Source organism: Scyliorhinus canicula, chromosome 10 (assembly GCF_902713615.1).
Source record: "Scyliorhinus canicula chromosome 10, sScyCan1.1, whole genome shotgun sequence".
Lineage (NCBI taxonomy): Eukaryota > Metazoa > Chordata > Chondrichthyes > Carcharhiniformes > Scyliorhinidae > Scyliorhinus > Scyliorhinus canicula.
Window position 1 is genome coordinate 127,624,674 of NC_052155.1, and position 18,042 is coordinate 127,642,715.

The 18,042-nt window shown below is 45.2% G+C and overlaps 1 protein-coding gene across 7 annotated transcripts in view; it reads right to left on the reverse strand.

Annotated features, from left to right (window-relative positions):
• The window catches only part of sybu (syntabulin (syntaxin-interacting)), a 215,032-nt gene that overhangs the window by 155,861 nt on the left and 41,129 nt on the right, over positions 1 to 18,042 (reverse strand). Inside the window, exon 1 of one of the 7 annotated variants that reach the window (XM_038809744.1) lies at positions 16,758 to 16,775. The exons of 1 other annotated variant lie outside the window; for it this stretch is intronic. Coding sequence is in view for 2 of the 6 variants with exons in the window: in XM_038809747.1 (XP_038665675.1) it covers positions 13,759 to 13,770 (12 nt within the window). In the remaining 4 variants the exon portion in view is untranslated. Of the gene's footprint in view, positions 1 to 13,758; positions 13,866 to 14,005; positions 14,025 to 14,870; positions 14,889 to 16,321; positions 16,641 to 16,757; positions 16,776 to 18,042 lie in introns of those variants that run through there. 5 more of the 7 variants (XM_038809741.1, XM_038809742.1, XM_038809743.1 and 2 more) reach the window with 5 other exon arrangements.

Sequence of the window (18,042 nt, forward strand, 5' to 3'; positions counted from 1 at the left end):
GGAGCACCCGGAGGAAACCCACGCACACAGGGGGAGGACGTGCAGACTCCACACAGACAGTGACCCAGCCGGGAATCGAACCTGGGACCCTGGAGCTGTGAAGCATTTATGCTAACCACCATGCTACCCTGCTGCCCCAATGTGTGGGTGATGGAGTGGTGTGTGGGTGTGTGGGTGGTGGGGTGGTGTGTGCGTGATGTGTGGATGGTGTGAGGGTAATGGGGTGGTGTGGGGGCAGTGGAGTGGTGTGGGGGAAGTAGGATGGTGTGGGCTGGTGTGTAGGTAGTGTGGGAATGGTATGGGGGTGGTATGGGGGTGGTGCCATAGGGACACCGCAACTCAACGGGCGCCACTTGCTTCCTGATGCCGATCTCAACCTCCTCGGCTGCCCTCTCTCCAGGTCGACCAAACAGATCCAGAGTCTGCCGCTCCATGAGGGTGAGGGGCCGCAGGTCTGGGAGAGTCTTAGATAGATAGATAGATAGATAGATAGATAGAGAAATACAGCACAGAACGGGCCCTTCGGCCCACGATGTTGTGCCGAACTTTTGTCCTAGGTTAATCATAGAATTTTGGACACCAAGGGCAATTTATCATGGCCAATCCACCCAACCTGCACATCTTTGGACTGTGGGAGGAAACCGTAGGGGCCGCAGGTCTGGGAGAGTCTTAGATAGAAAGATAGATAGAGAAATACAGCACAGAACAGGCCCTTCGGCCCACGATGTTGTGCCGAACTTTTGTCCTAGGTTAATCATAGAATTTTGGACACCAAGGGCAATTTATCATGGCCAATCCACCCAACCTGCACATCTTTGGACTGTGGGAGGAAACCGGAGTACCCGGGGGAAACTCACGCACACACGGGGAGGATGTGCAGACTCCACACAGTTAGTGACCCAAGTCGAAATCGAACTTGGGACCCTGGAGCTGTGAAGCAATTGTGCTATCCACAATGCTACCGTGCTGCCCTTAAGAAGAAGTTAATCTACACTCCATTATTCTACCCTAATCCATGTACCTATCCAATAGCCGCTTGAAGGTCCCTAACGTTTTCGACTCAACTACTTCCACAGGCAGTGCATTCCATGCCCCCACTACTCTCTGGGTAAAGAACCTACCTCTGACATCCCCTCTATATCTTCCACCATTTATCTTAAATTTATGTCCCCTTGTAATGGTGTGTTTCACCCGGGGAATAAGTCTCTGACTGTCTACTCTATCTATTCCCCTGATCATCTTATAAACCTCTATCAAGTCGCCCCTCATCCTTCTCCGTTCTAATGAGAAAAGTCCTAGCACCCTCAACCTTTCCTCGTATGACCTACTCTCCATTCCAGGCAACATCCTGGTAAATCTCCTTTGCACCTTTTCCAAAGCTTCCACATCCTTCCTAAAATGAGGCGACCAGAACTGCACACAGTTCTCCAAATGTGGCCTGACCAAGGTTTTGTACAGCTGCATCATCACCTCATGGCTCTTAAATTCAATCCCTCTGCTAATGAACACTAGCACACCATAGGCCTTCTTCACAGCTCTATCCACTTGAGTGGCAACTTTCAAAGATCTATGAACATAGACCCCAAGATCTCTCTGCTCCTCTACATTGCCAAGAACCCTACCATTAACCCTGTATTCCGCATTCATATTTGTCCTTCCAAAATGGACAACCTCACACTTGTCAGGGTTAAACTCCATCTGCCACTTCTCAGCCCAGCTCTGCATCCTATCTATGTCTCTTTGAAGCCGACAACAGCCCTCCTCATTATCCACAACTCCACCAATCTTCGTATCATCTGCAAATTTACTGACCCACCCTTCAACTCCCTCATCCAAGTCGTTAATGAAAATCACAAACAGCAGAGGACCCAGAACTGATCCCTGCGGTACGCCACTGATAACTGGGCTCCAGGCTGAATATTTGCCATCCACCACCACTCTCTGTCTTCTATTGGTTAGCCAGTTTGTTATCCAACTGGCCAAATTTCCCACTATCCCATGCCTCCTTACTTTCTGCACAAGCCTACAATGGGGAACCTTATCAAATGCCTTACTAAAATCCATGTACACTACATCCACTGCTTCACCTTCATCCACATGCTTGGACACCTCCTCAAAGAAGTCAATAAGACTTGTAAGGCAAGACCTACCCCTCACAAATCCATGCTGACTATCCCTAATCAAGCAGTGTCTTTCCAGATGCTCAGAAATCCTATCCCTCAGTACCCTTTCCATTACTTTGCCTACCACCAAAGTAAGACTAACTGGCCTGTAATTCCCAGGGTTATCCCTATTCCCTTTTTTGAACAGGGGCACGACATTCGCCACTCTCCAATCCTCTAGTACCACCCCTGTTGACAGCGAGGACGAAAAGATCATTGCCAACGGCTCTGCAATTTCATTTCTTGCTTCCCATAGAATCCTTGGATATATCCCGTCAGGCCCGGGGGACTTGTCTATCCTCAAGTTTTTCAAAACGGGCAACACATCTTCCTTCCTGACAAGTATCTCCTCGAGCTTATCAGTCTGTTTCACACTGTCCTCTCCAACAATATGGCCCCTCTCGTTTGTAAATACTGAAGAAAAATACTTGTTCAAGGCCTCTCCTATCTCTTCAGACTCAATACACAATCTCCCGCTACTGTCCTTGATCGGACCTACCCTCGCTCTAGTCATTCTCATATTTCTCACATATGTGTAAAAGGCCTTGGGGTTTTCCTTGATCCTACCTGCCAAAGATTTTTCATGCCCTCTCTTAGCTCTCCTAATCCCTTTCTTCAGTTCCCTCCTGGCTATCTTGTATCCCTCCAGCGCCCTGTCTGAACCTTGTTTCTTCAGCCTTACATAAGTCTCCTTCTTCCTCTTAACAAGACATTCAACCTCTCTTGTCAACCATGGTTCCCTCACTCGATCATCTCTTCCCTGCCTGATAGGGACATACATATCAAAGACACGCAGTACCTGTTCCTTGAACAAGTTCCACATTTCACTTGTGTCCTTCCCTGACAGCCTATGCTCCCAACTTCTGCACTTCAATTCTTGTCTGACAGCATTGTATTTACCCTTCCCCCAATTGTAAACCTTGCCCTGTTGCACGCACCTATCCCTCTCCATAACTAAAGTGAAAGTCACAGAATTGTGGTCACTACCTCCAAAATGCTCCCCCACTAACAAATCTATCACCTGCCCTGGTTCATTACCAAGTACTAAATCCAATATGGCCTCTCCTCTGGTCGGACAATCTACATACTGTGTTAGAAAAGCTTCCTGGACACACTGCACAAACACTACCCCATCCAAACTATTTGATCTAAAGAGTTTCCACTCAATGTTTGGGAAGTTGAAGTCACCCATGACTACTACCCTGTGACTTCTGCACCTTTCCAAAATCTGTTTCCCAATCTGTTCCTCCACATCTCTGCTGCTATTGCGGGGGCCTATAGAAAACTCCCAACAAGGTGACTGCTCCTTCCCTATTTCTGACTTCAACTCATTTTACCTCAGTAGGCAGAGCCCCCTCGAACTGCCTTTCTGCAGCTGTTATACTATCTCTAATTAACAATGCCACCCCCCCCATCTCTTTTACCATCCTCCCTAATCTTGTTGGAACATCTATAACCAGGGACCTCCAACAACCGTTTCTGCCCCTCTTCTATCCAAGTTTCCGTGATGGCTACCACATCGTAGTCCCAAGTACCGATCCATGCCTTAAGTTCACCCACCTTATTCCTGATGCTTCTTGCGTTAAAGTATACACACTTCAACCCATCTCCTTGCCTGTAAGTACTCTCCTTTGTCAGTGTTACCTTCCCCACTGCATCACTACGTGCTTTGGCGTTGTGTTCAACTGCACTCTCTCCCTATTCCTAGCCTCGCTATCACGTGGCACCGGCAACAAACCAGAGATGACAACTCTGTCTGTCCTGGCCTTTAACTTCCAGCCTAACTCCCTAAACTTGTTTATTATCTCCACACCCTTTTTACTGCCTACGTCGTTGGTACCAATGTGCACCACGACTTCTGGCTGCTCACCCTCCCCCTTCAGGATCCTGAAGACACGATCCGAGACATCCCTGGCCCTGGCACCCGGGAGGCAACATACCTTTCGGGAGTCTCGCTCGCGACCACAGAATCTCCTATCTCTTCCCCTAACCATTGAATCTCCTATTACTATTGCTTTTCTATGCTCCCCCCTCCCTTCTGAGCCCCAGAGCCAGACTCAGTGCTAGAGACCTGGCCGCTGGGGCCTTCCCCTGGTAGGTCATCCCCCCAACAGCATCCAAAACGGCTTACTTGTTTTGAAGGGGAACGGCCACGAGGGATCCCTGCACTGTGTGCCTGTAAGTTTTCTTTCCCCTGACTGTAACCCAGCTACTCTTGTCCAGTACCTTGGGCGTGGCTACCTCCCTGTAACTCTTCTTGATAACCCCCTCTGCCTCCCGGATGATCTGAAGTTCATCCACCTCCAGCTGCAGTTCCTTAACACGGTCTCTGAGGAGCTGGAGTTGGGTGCACTTCCCGCAGGTATAGTCAGCGGGGATACCAGTGATATCCTTCACCACCCACATCCTACAGGAGGAGCATACAACTGCCCTAGCCTCCATCCCCTCTTACTTTACAGAATTAGCTGCCCCGTGGACCAACCTGACCTCCGCCCTCCGACTCTACTTCCAGTCAGCTGTACTCTAAACTCCTGGCTCCCTTCACACTCTTTGATAAATATAGGAAATTAAATGTAAGGAGCATCTTACTCCCCCCTCATCAAACTCCCTCAGTCACCAAACTCTCACTGTAGCACTCAAATGCAACAAGCTCAGCACTCCCTCAGTCACCAAACTCTCACTGTAGCACACAAATACAACCAGTTCAGCACTCCCTCAGTCACCAAACTCTCACTGTAGCACTCAAATGCAACCAGTTCAGCACTCCCTCAGTCACCAAACTCTCACTGTAGCACTCAAATGCAACAAGCTCAGCACTCAGTGCAAACAAAGTCTGCACTGTAACTAGCTCCTATTTATACTGTGACTCTAGCCTCTGAAAAATGGCCTAATCCAATTAACTAATTAACAAGCTCCAGCTGCAAGTAAGTACAAGTAGAACCTTGTTTAAAGCTGATTCAAAATTCACCTTCTTATAGACCAAACAGCAACTTTTAAGTTAATTAACTAAAGAAAAGAAATACTAGACTTTAAATAAAAATGAACCCTCATACTCCCTCAGTCACCAAACTCTCACTGTAGCACTCAAATGCAACAAGCTCAGCACTCAGTCTTCTCTCGCTCCCTACAGTTGTGCGCCGCCTTCTGCTGGGGTGGGGGTGGGGGAGAGACAGAAAGTGTAAAGTGTTAGGCAGTCAGTCACGGGCAGCACAGGGGGTGGGCAGCTGGGGTCCTTTGTGAACAGTGAATCCGGCCATGGTGGGCGGAATGGGTGCTGACATGTGGTGCAGGGTGGGCTACCCTCCGTGTTGGGGGGGTTGGTTATGGGTCTGTGGGATGGGGTTGAGGTTGAGTGTGGCTTGCAATCCGATGTAGAGTGGACAATGCCACCAGCCGTCCATGAACTGTAGTTTGTGAGAGCAAAGCATTTACCCTCCAGCTGCCATTTGATAAAAACCACAGGAGAATATTTTTTTAAATCTCTAATGAGGTGAATAGCCACAGTCAAGGAGATTGTATATAGTGTTGGGGCAATGGTGTCGATTTTGAAGTCATCTGTTTCAGATCTCCCGTTCAAGATAGTTGCAGTCATATCATCATGAAGCAATTGCAGGATTGTGATGAAGTTTCTTGGGCATGCCAATCTTCGGAGCAGAATCCACGGAGTGTTACTATTTACTGCATTTAATACAGTACTTATCATATCCACCTTAAACATGAGCGGTCTTCGGTCTGCAAGGAATATGAATTGTATTAAATGATGTGCAGAAAGTGACATAAGTATTCGGAAATTGGATGAGATTAAGGGGAATAAGTCAAAAAGAGAGAAAAAAAACAATATTTCTTTGTTAAGAAAATCTTTTCAACACTTTTTGCCCGAGCAAACGAGGATTCACACTTGTAAACGTAATTTTTCAGGGACGGAGAAATTGTTCAAAGTAATTAGCACTTATCACACCGTTAAAACTTCACTTATTCCTGAATGCACCTAACTTTTTCAACTTCCTTAGTGCTGACCAGTGGGCAAATATAGCTTGTTTATGCTGTTGCAGTATTAATGTCAAGATTATCGATGAAGGCAGCAACAGCATACCAGGCGGAGGAACAAGATATCTCTGATAGCAGCTTCTGGGTTTTTACATTTAACTGCGCATGTGAAGATGCCAAAGGTTGGTGTCCTGTTTACCCCATTATAATGGAAAGTGCCGATGGCTTCAAAGTTAATATTAATATTGTTAATATCAAAACCTGGACTAATACCTGTTTTTAAACTAATGACTTCCTATTTGTCATCTACATCTTTCTGCTGAGAAATATTATCCAAAAAACATGTTAGATTCCATCATAAGATGCTGACATATCCCAACTCTACCTCAGCACCGCTTTGCTTGACGTGCCCACTGCTACTTTATTGGCAGACACGTTGTCTAGTTTACTGTTTTGGCTCAGCCAAAATTTCCATTAATGAAACATTGGCAACATTAAATCCTTCAGTCCTTGAATGATTGACAGTTTGATCAAAATTTGAGATATACTGGACTTGTTTTATTGTTCAAGCTGTAGTGAGTAACAGAAGTGAAGCAATACTCACTGACACAGCTTTGTTCTTCAAGAATGAAACTTGTTCAAACTTATTTGTGTTTGCAAAAGGACGCAAATAAAGAGAGAGAAGCCTGGAGGCTGGTAGTTAGAAGCAGAGAAAGCAATACCATACTTGGCTCATCTTCCCAGCAACAAACACAAGGACACAAAGAGAAAGATAAAAGGTATAAAACATCTTGACTTAAAATGATAGAAGAGAAATACTAGTGACGTTCAAAAGAAGAAGCAGAAAGGAGTCTTTTCAGATCTCCCAGAGCGAAGAACTTAGTTACCCTCCATTATGAGTTGTTCTCTTAGAGAAAGATTGCATTAATACTTTTGCCACTAAAACCGCCTGTTTTAAGTGTTTATTAAAATTATCAAGTCCTGCTTGATTCTTAACCTTTCCTGTCTGGAAAAGAAAACCCTACACTCACTTCACCAACTTCATTCACTCCCTGGCCATTATTTCAGGCTGTACCAAAGTGTTCACAAAATTCACAAAACTGGCATTAAGTTCAATCTGAGCTCAGATTTCAATCCCATCTAATCTTTATTACCAAGCTCTTTTACTTCCACCTGTGTTATATCACCCACCTCCATCCCTGAATCAACCTCTCTGTTTTTGCAACCCTCAACAATGGCAATTCTGTTGGACCATCAGCCCCAGGTGGGATTCCGATGGTCCGTTGAATACAGTGTAAGGGCCAAATCGGGATTCTCGCCAGGCATTAAGTTCATTGCGAGTCTCCTTGCCCTCTCCCCTGACGAGATTAGGTTCCCGCCCAGAATGTCATTAGCGGGTTTGAAGCAGAATACTCCAGCCACCTGGTATGTTCCCGCCTCCAGCAGTTGGAAGTCACTCAGGCGTAAATTAATACCGGTTCCTAAAAGCGGTGACCAAGTGCCATGGACACCAATGGGGAGTTTTAAAAGAGGCTGAGATCAGAACACAGCATGAGCCTCATCAAATAAACTGTGGTTAGAGACAACAGCTGCTCAAAAGAAGAAGCACTTCAAAGTTAATGTACCACAAAGAGGTATAAAAACAAGCAAAGCTAAACCCACCTGTGAAATAGCCTGGACCTGTCAATCAAGAGGCTTGTCAAAGGTAATGGGCCATGAATTTAAGTGTAAACAATGCAGTTCCAAGGTTTTAGGCTTCCCAGCATGCCCAGAGGCTTGAAAAAGTTAAAGGAAAATCAAACTGACTGAAAAACGCACTTCAAAGATTTCCAACACATCAGAGGGAAGACTTTCACCTTCATCTAACAGATCTTTGAACTTGACATGCTGGGAGAAACATCAAAGGGCTCCAACACATCAGAGGGAAGATTTCTAACAACAACTCGACATGCTGAAAGGGAATTTCAGGGGCTGGTTTAGCACAGTGGGCTAAATAGCTGGCTTATAATGCAGAACAATGCCACCAGCGCGGGCTCAATTCCCATACCGGCCTCCCCAAAGAGGCGCTAGAATGTGGCAACTAGGGTCTTTTCACAGTAACTTCATTGAAGCCTACTTATGACAATAAGTGATTATTATTATTTAACTATTGACTGCTCCAATTCTCCCCTGATTGACTTCCTACCTTCCACCCTCACTTAAATTTCTGCTAATTAAAGCTTCTGCTGCCCATCTCTTAATGTGTAGCAAGTCCTGTTTACCCATCGTCACTGTGCTTACGAACCTGCATTGATTCCCTATCTATCACTGCTTTGATTTTAAAACTTTCATCGTGGTATTCAAATCCCTTCATGGTCTCATCCCTCCCTATCACTAACCTTTACCAATGTACAACTCTTCAAGAACAATGGGCCAGTTCTTCTGATCAGTACCAATGCAGCTCAGGGGGCCATTGCATGCCTACCCTTCTGTGCCCTTTCAGCCAGAATTTCCAATCCCAGCTGAATCCATGAAGCCATCCAGGAGAAGACTAGTGAAGAGGAGCAGTCGAGTGGATGCACCTCCTTTTCACAATACCAACTGCCACATTCAGATAATTTTCAATGGTCTTTCAGTGGTGTTCAAGAATGAGTGGGTGGGAGTGGCCAGTGGGTTGGAGAGTCAGCTGGGAGATAGGTTGGACAAAGGGTAGCTGGGTTGGGAGAGGTGGGTAGTCGGGTGAAGGTATTAGATGGGGTTGGGTCAGGGGGATGCTTTGGAGTGTACGGGTGTGTGGATGGAGCGTAGTGGGTTGGGTTACAATATTAATCATGGAGTTATACCAAAGATTAAACATTAAACAATTACAAATGTGAGATTGGGCAAGATGATTATGTTTTGCTCCTGTCTCTCTAATTTCAGGTAAAATTGAGAAGTGAGGAGGGTCATGTGATCTGCTTTGAATTCTGCCTGGTGTGGCCAGCAGGGTGGAGAGTATGCCCCTTCTCTGAGCTACCGAGCAGACATGTCAAAGGAAAGATGACCTCTGATCAAAAAGACATTCTGTGTTTAATAAGGACACGGGGTGTCCACACTGAGTGAAATAGAGAACTTTGATTTATTTACAATTACTGTATATACACTTCTCTGTCGATCCCTATCGGGTCTCTTCCTGGTCGGTGCCTTACTGGCCGATCTTTTATACAATGCTAAATGGAGCTCGTACTTCGTAAAAACCACAGGAAAGATAATCATCCCCCTGACCCAACCCCATCTCATACCTACCCCCCTGCATCTCACCCCACCTTAAACATCCATGCTCTAAATTCCCTCCTTTCCACCTCTCCACATTTCTTTCCTCTTTTACGATGCTCCTTAAATCCTATCCGTTAAGCGTTTAGCTACCCATTCCAATATCTTCTTTAGCTCCTTATGAATGTCTGAATGACAATTAAAACTGCTGTGAGGTGCCATGGAGTAGGTTAATACATGTGGCATGATACATAGTTACATACATAGAAGATAGGAGCAGGAGGAGGCCTTTTGGCCTTTCAAGCCTGCTCCACCATTCATCACGATCATGGCTGATCATCCAAATCAATAGCCTAATCCTGCTTTCTGTCCATAGTCTTTGATTCCATTCTCCCCAAGTGTTATACCCAGCTGCCTCTTGAATATATTCAAAGTTTTAGCATCAACTATTTTATATGGTAATGAATTCCACAAGCTACAACTCTTTGTGTGAAGAAATGTCTCCTTATCTCTGTCCGAAATGGTTTACCCTGAATCCTCAGGCTGTGACCCCTGGTTCTGGACAACCCATCATTGGTAACATCTTCTCTGCATCTACCCTGTCTAGTCCTGTTAGAATTTTATAAGTCTCTATGAGATCCCCCCTCATTCTTCTGAACTCCAGCGAGAACAATCCTAACCTAGTCAATCTCTCTTCATATGGCAGTCCTGCCATCCCTGGAGTCAGTCTGGTAAACCATTGCTGAACTCCCTCGAGAGCAAGAACATCCTTCCTCAGACAAGGAGACCAAAACTGCACACAATACTTTAGGTGTGGCCTCACCAAGGCTCTGAACAATTGCAGCAACACGCCCCTGCTTCTATACTCGGGACCTCCCTGCCTTCCTGTTTATACTTCCAAAGTGAATGTAGCACTATAAAATTGAAGATCATCTCTATTACTTTCATCTAATAGGCTCCACTGCTATGGGGTCGCAAGATGGCTGCCTTATAGAGATCAGGCAATATCAATGTTGTTTTAATCAAATAATCCCAGTGTTCCACAGAACACTCAACTAAGAGCAGCATTTGCAGAGACCTGAAAGATAATACTGAAGCAAAGTTCAGAAAAGACGTATAAAGGAGCAAACCAAAAGTGTTGAAAGGCAACATACCACACCCCAGAAAACTGGCTGTTTGCATAACAGTGATCCACCATCTCTCTCTTTTGCCAATCTTCTTTCATATGTTGCTTTTCCACCTCCCCACCCTCCCCATATGCGAGATAGTTCTTGCCAATTTTCTGGCCTGAAATGACTAGTTTGCATGCTCTTTATTAGATCAGGGGAGTTAGGAACTGTTATCAAGGAGTTAGTTAATTCTCCATTTAGTACTGGTGAGGCTGATCTGTTGCCTGTAGTTAGAATTGAAATGAAATGTGCTTATTGTCACGAGTAGGCTTCAATGAAGTTACTGTGAAAAGCCCCTAGTCGCCACATTCCGGCGCCTGTCCGGGGAGGCTGGTACGGGAATCGAACCGTGCTGCTGGCCTGCTTGGTCTGCTTTAAAAACCAGCGATTTTGCTGAGTGAGCTAAACCAGCCCCTGAGCTAAACCAGCCCCTGAGCTAAACCAGCCCCTTGTGAGAGATATTGAGTGAATTACTGGAGTCAGATCAATAAGATTCAGAAGAAAGATAGTTGCAGTACTAAATACAGGCCTATACACTTATCCAGCATAAAGGTGTTTTTCATTTCTTTTTTAATAATATTTTTCACATTGCATGGAAATTGCACCATATTTGAATATAAAGTACATTACAAGGAACTACTGCCACTAGAACAGATCCATCATCCAAATGTTGACAAATATATTTTTTAAATGAATGTGTTTTTTAAATAAATATTTTTATTCAGAAAGGTTTTTCAAAATAACAAAGTAGAACAAAACGTACTGCAAACACCATTATAAGAAACCCCACCCAAATCCACCTCCCCAGTCCCAATCCCCCATAAACAAACAAAACTTAACAACCTCACTCAACAGCTGACAGTGACCAACTCCCTGAAACAGATGAAAGGCTGGCACCTCATGTAGAACCCTTCCACTGTCGCCTTCATGATGTACTTGACCCTCTCGAGATACAAAAATTCCATCAAATCACCCAGCCAGGCTGAGGCACTAGGTGGAACTCGCGCTCTTGACGAGGCGAAGGCGAGGACATCTGCCTTCACCCCCGTCTATAGCACCGGCAAGTCCGATACACTAAAAATGGCCACCAATGGGCAAGGCTCCTGTTGAATATCCAAGATCCCCGACATGGTAGTGAAAAAGGAGACCCAAGAGCTTACCAGTTTACGACAAGTCCAAAACATGAGCGTATGATTCACCGGCTCCCTAAAATAATGTACACACTTATCCTCCACCCACGAGAAGCAACCACGTATCCACGCCCTGATTAGTTGCGCCCTGTGCACCACCTTGAACTGGATCAAGCTGAGCCTAGCGCATGAGGAGGTGGTGTTGACCCTGTGAAGAGCCTCACTCCACAACCCCCTATCATAAACTGCACACTGCTGATCCTCCCACTTTCTCACTACTTCTTCCAACGAACCCTGCTCCATTGACAGGATCCTACAATAGATATCCAAGGTCCTTCCCTCACGCAACTCAGCCAGGGACAGGAGCCTATCCAAGAGCGAGGGTGGCAGTGCCAGAGAAAATAACGGAATCTCTTTGTGCAAAATGTCTCGAACCAGCAAGTACCTAAATGCATTCACTCTTGGAAGGTGGAACATGTCAAACAGCTCATCCATACCAGAAAACCTACCTTCAATAAACAAGTCCCCAAACCTCTCCTACCCCTCCATCCCCCATGCACTGAATGACGAATCCCAGCCAGACAGCACAAACAAATGACTCCTGCAAATAGGGCCAACATTGACATGGAGCCCAGCTTAAAATACTGCCTAAACTATCTCCAAATCCTCAAAGTGGCTACCACCACCGGGCTCAAGATAAATGTTGCAGGGGAAAATGGAAGCAGGGCAGTAACCAAGGCCCTCGGTCTCGAACCGCTGCACAATTCCACCTTCATCTGCCCCCATATAGAATCTGGATCCCTAAACCAACCTCACACTTTTCAATGTTTGCAGCCCAATAGTAAAGAAACAAATTAAGTAGCCCCAAGCCCTGCCTCTCCCATTGCAGAAATGTCCTATAAATACGTGGGGTCTTGCCTTCCAAAGAAAGGAGGATATAATTTTATTGACCCTACAAGGGAAAGTTTTGGGGAGAAAGACTTGGAGACATAGAAACAAAAACAAAAATCTCAGGAGGACGTCCATTTTCACAGTCTGCACCCTGCCCACCAAGGTCAGGGGGAGGACATCCCACCTTTTCAAGTCGGCCTTGACCCCATTCAACAGACTAACAAAGTTAAGTTTACGGAGCGAGGCCCAATCGCGGGCCACCTGGATTCCCAGATAACAGAAGCTAGTCCTGGTCAGGCAAAATGGCAACTTCCCCAGATCAGTTCCTCTTCCTGGGGGATTTACCGGAAAGAATCCACTTTTGGCTAAGTTCAGCTTGTACGCCGAGAAGGAGCCAAAATTCCTAAGTAGCTTCATTATCCCTTCTAACTTGGGAGAGTTGGAACAGGCGCTGGAATGTGGTGACTAGGGGCTTTTCACAGATGTAAGGGGCTGGTTTAGCACACTGGGCTAAATCGCTGGCCAAGGCAGGCCAGCAGCACGGTTCAATTCCCGTACCAGCCTCCCTGAACAGGCGCCGGAATGTGGTGACTAGGGGCTTTTCACAGTAACCTCATTGAAGCTTACTCGTGACAATAAGCGATAATACATATTAGCAGATCGTCCGCACATACGGACACCGGATGCTCCCTAGCCTCCACTCCCACCCCGCACCCCGCTCCCCATTGGCTGATAACTGTTGGCCCTTAACAAAACCAGTCTGGTCCTCAGAAATCACCCCTGATTAAACATAAGCAGCAACAGTGGGATCAATTGACCAGCAAATGTTTTTAGAGATTTCGGTAAGGAACCCATCTGGAACCGGTGCTTTATTCGACTGCATTAATCTGATACGCTTCATGACCTCCTCCGGTCCTGTCAACGCCTCTAACTCCTCCCTTATCTCCTATTCCACCACTGGGAAGGACAACCCGTTCAAAACCTGCATCATCGATAATCTCTCCTTTGGCAGCTCTGATTTATATAGCTCTTGATAAAAGGCCTCAAATGCATCATCAACCTTTCCTGGGTCGAAAACCAACCCACCACCTGAAGCCCTTATCTGTACTATGTATTGCCTGTGAGGCAGCCGGCCGCTGGTGCACAAAAAGACGACTGATCTTATCCCCATATTCACAGCTGGTTCACCGGCGTTCCCATCGAGAGCAACTCAAACTCCGTTTCTTCCTGTTTGCCAAGTATTCCTGTGTCAGGGCAATCGAGTATTGGCGGTCCACCTCGAGAATGGAATCCACCAGCCTCTGCCTTTTCACCCTCCCAGATGTATCCCTATGCACTTTGTCGGAGGTTATCCCGCCCCCCCCCCCCCCAATGACCACCATCAAAGCTTCCCACAACGTAGAAGGCGAGACCGCCTCGCTCCTACTGAATTTACCGTAATCCCCAATGGCAGAGGGTATATTTCCACAGAATCCCTTGTCCGCCAGCAATGCCTTGTTCAATCTCCACGGGGGTCGCTAAGAAAGGCACGGCTCCAACATCAGGTCCACAAAATATGGAGCATGATCCGAGAAAACGATCACCGAGTACCCCAGAGAGAAGAGATCTACCCATCAGAAATAACTCAATCCGGGAATAGACTCGATAAACATGAGAAACAAAACCCTCCTTACCCCTCGAATATATAAATCTCCATGTGTCATCCACTCTGTCATCCCCTCCCCCGTTTCGTAAACACCAATATCACCTTTGCTACCCTGATGGAACCAGAGACTAGGCTCTTGGCCTATGAAATAAATGTATTTTGACATGAGGGCAATACCGTAAGATAAACATCAACATTTCACCCCTGGGACCTGAATTCCAACACAGACAAGAATGATGACATTAAAGTTTCATCTTTCTGCAATATTTCAGCATCTTAGATAATATTATTTTGGGCAGTCTGAATCTCGTTGCCAGTGTGCATTGAACTCATAGCACAAATCTGGCACAAAATTGGAAATCTCAATCAAACAGGCCACAGAATGGAAGGAATGAGAATTGGAAAATATTACACTGTTGCAGCAGTAGGTTGAGATCTCCTGAAATTGAGATTGAATCAGTGCCAGAGGCAGATTAGAGGCAGCTTTACTTTGTTACTAACCGAGATACGTCTGATGTTAATTCTGGTTGTTTAAAATAAACGGTATGCCAAGTCCCAACACTAACCATCCTTGAGCATGATTTTCACAAAATGGAAATAAAAATAGTCTTCAATATTTCAACAGATATAATTCCAATGACCTCACTGCACTAACCTTAATTAGTGATCACACAAAGTTGAGACTGTTAAACCAAGTCATTTATGGAATTTCAGTAATAACTGAAGGTTTTCATCTTACTTGCTCTTCACTGCCTGAAGGTCAAAAATAAAAAAAAATCTAGTTTTCTTTACATGCCCACTGAAAATTGATAAACCGTTAAAGTGCAATCTCACTTGTAAGCATTTAAGTATAAAAACATGCCTCTTTGATCTGCCACATAAAGAACTAATAAGCAAATCCCAATTACCAGCAAGTCTAAAATGTCTGCTTATTAAAATAAAATTGACCCTCACCAATGCATTCTGCAGATTCCACTTCAAGCAATTTATGGGGAAAAAAGTAACTGAAATACAGTATTTTTGGCATTGAAATTACAATGGTCATCTTGCGCCAGGATTTAGGTATTTCAAAGTATTATTTGAAATCATGTAATTGCATCAGTGGCAAGAGTCAAAATGTAACTCTTTCAGACTGATAGTGTAAAAGTATCCCGCTTCTGGTGGCTGTTGAGATGAACTGGGAAAGCTGCCTGGGGAGAGCAGTTTCAATTTAATTCCAAGTTAATACTCACATGCTGCACATTCGTGCAGTTTGGGAAACAGACATGTCACAAAATCTGGCGGGGCCTTCCGATGGGAATTAGGAGTATTATTGAATAAAAAATTATCGCGGCGGAGTGGGTGGCGGGGGGGGGGGGGGGGGGGGATCTTTTTCCTGCTTGCGAGCAATGCTCGGTTTAACACTGGAGCATCTGATTTTGACAATTGGTTGAAAAGCTTAAGGAAAAGTTCTGCTCATCATTGAGCCGTAGTTCTCAAGCAATAAATATGTTGTACTTCCTTTATTCTGATCTGGACACTTACAGTTGTAAAAACAATACAGCTAACACAAGGCGGTAAACTCGCCCTGACAGATTTGAGACAGCTTTAGTAGAACAAGTCATCTGGGTGAGAACAGGCATTTTACGCACTGCCTCTGGCACATTTGGCGCAAATTTATGATATTTTGGCAGCGGGATCGTGCTACATCTGCTAACTGAAGAAATGTTCAAGGTAGATCAGTTGCTGGATCCTAAATTGCTCAGTTTAAAACCCCAATCCAGACTGGATTCGGGTTATAGCTCAGTCACATCTCACTTTCCCTTTGGATAAGGAAGGGGGAGAGACAGGTTGATGGGCAAGTGGCTCCCAGCAGCCACAGTATCAATAAACAAAATCAAATGGGTTTTATTATTTTGCACAACTTGTGAAAACAAACAGACCCCCCCCCCCCCCCCCCCTTCCGGGCAAAACACCCAGTTTCAGTTGTACCTTTCACATCATTATCCTCTCAATAAAATGGTGCTGCAAATAGCTTCTCGGCCCGTGAGATTTTATCCAGAATTTACAGAGGAACCCGATTTAAATGGCACGAATGGGGTGATAACAAATAAAAATAAGACTTGCCTTTGGTGCCAAACTGAGAGAAGAAATCCGTCCTTCTGCCTCCCAAAATAATCAAACCCTTGGTCGCAGGAGGGATGTTTAAAAAAAAACAAACAAGCACAAATAAACAGCAGGAGCAAATCGCGCGAACAAGTCTGCCAATGTGAAAAGGTAAAAAAGAAAATGTCTGTTTATGAAGTGAGCGAGGAGGCTGCAGACGGTCAGTGCAGGCGGGAGAGAGAGAGAGAGGCGCTATTGCGGATCAGACTGGGATTCCATCTGACAGGCTCCACAATAATCCAACTAGAATAATCCGGGGAAACTAAAAAAAAAATCTGCTCCTTCCTCTCTGCCAAACAAATGTGGTAACTGCAGGGGCTTTAGGCACGTCAGCAGCTGGTGGTGGGGGGGGGGGGGGGGGGGGGGTTGCTGAGATGCGGCTGTCAGCTTAATTTACCTCAGCAAAACCAAAACATCAGCACCGACCCTCAAGGAGAGCAGCTTCCCCACACAGCGAGTTGAGTATTCCGGCTCATGTTTTCCACAAATTACATGTGTGTGTATATATAGATTATTCATGAAGGCTGCGCCTTCGCAACCTTGCTCCTCGCTTGAGGTGTGGTGACCCTCGGATTAAATCACCACCAGTCAGTCCTCTCCCCTTCAAGGGGGAAAGCAGCCTATGTTCATCTGGGAGTACGGCTAATTTACTTTTATATATATGTATTTCCCCCCTGACCGTTTAAAAAGCAAAGGTCTGACACATTTGGATCTCTCCACTCCAGTGCTTCCATTGCTTGGAGCCAAATGCACATTTATTGACCAGGGTTATGTTTAATCTTTTCAAATCTCTGCTCAAACCTGGTATAGATCTGTGCCAAGGCGATGGAAATGACTAACAATTAACTCCCCACCATTACTATATGGAAAAAAACGAATTATTGCAGGTTATGGAAATGTGAAACAAAACCAGAAAATACTGCAACTGCTCAATACGCCAGGCAGTATCTGTGGAGAAAGTAAAGTAACATGACCAGCTGACTAGGTGAAGGCCAGAAAATGCTGGAACATTTGTGTGCTGTGATTTGAAAAGTTTTCAATCTCCTTCAGGTCCAACTGATTTTTGCACCACAAAATGCTGGGAGTGCAACTTAAAATCGTGTGGTGATGAGATCAACAAAGCATCTGGAAAATTGGTGAAGGATGAGCTATGCAGTCCTACTTTTCAATTTATGGCATTTAAAGATAGAGAAAAACAGCTTGAAGGACATTGAAGCAAAGGAATTGGGTGGATTAGTGTCAAGTTATACAGAAAGAGTCTCATTTTTTGTCACGAGATGAATATCTCACACCTCGGTATCACTGGGAAGGTCTTTGTCAGAGTCATTCTCATGATGCTTCATTGACTAGCCAGTAAAGTATGCCTGGAGGCACAATGTGGCTTTAGCACAGGCAAATACATGATAGATATGGATCTTCTCCCTATATTGGCTTCATGTCAAGTGGAGAGACGAGCAAACACCAGTCTACCTTGTTCTTGTGGATCTCATCAAAACTTTTGGCACTATGAGCAGGACAGATCTCTATTAGATACGAGAAAAAATTGTCTGTCTCTATCGTTCTTTCCATGATAACATGCACAGCACCATTCCATTTGACAGCTCCACTTCTGACAATTTTGAAATCAAGACTGTGATGATACAGGACTGTGTCTTACTCTTGGAAGCTCTTACCCTGCTTAG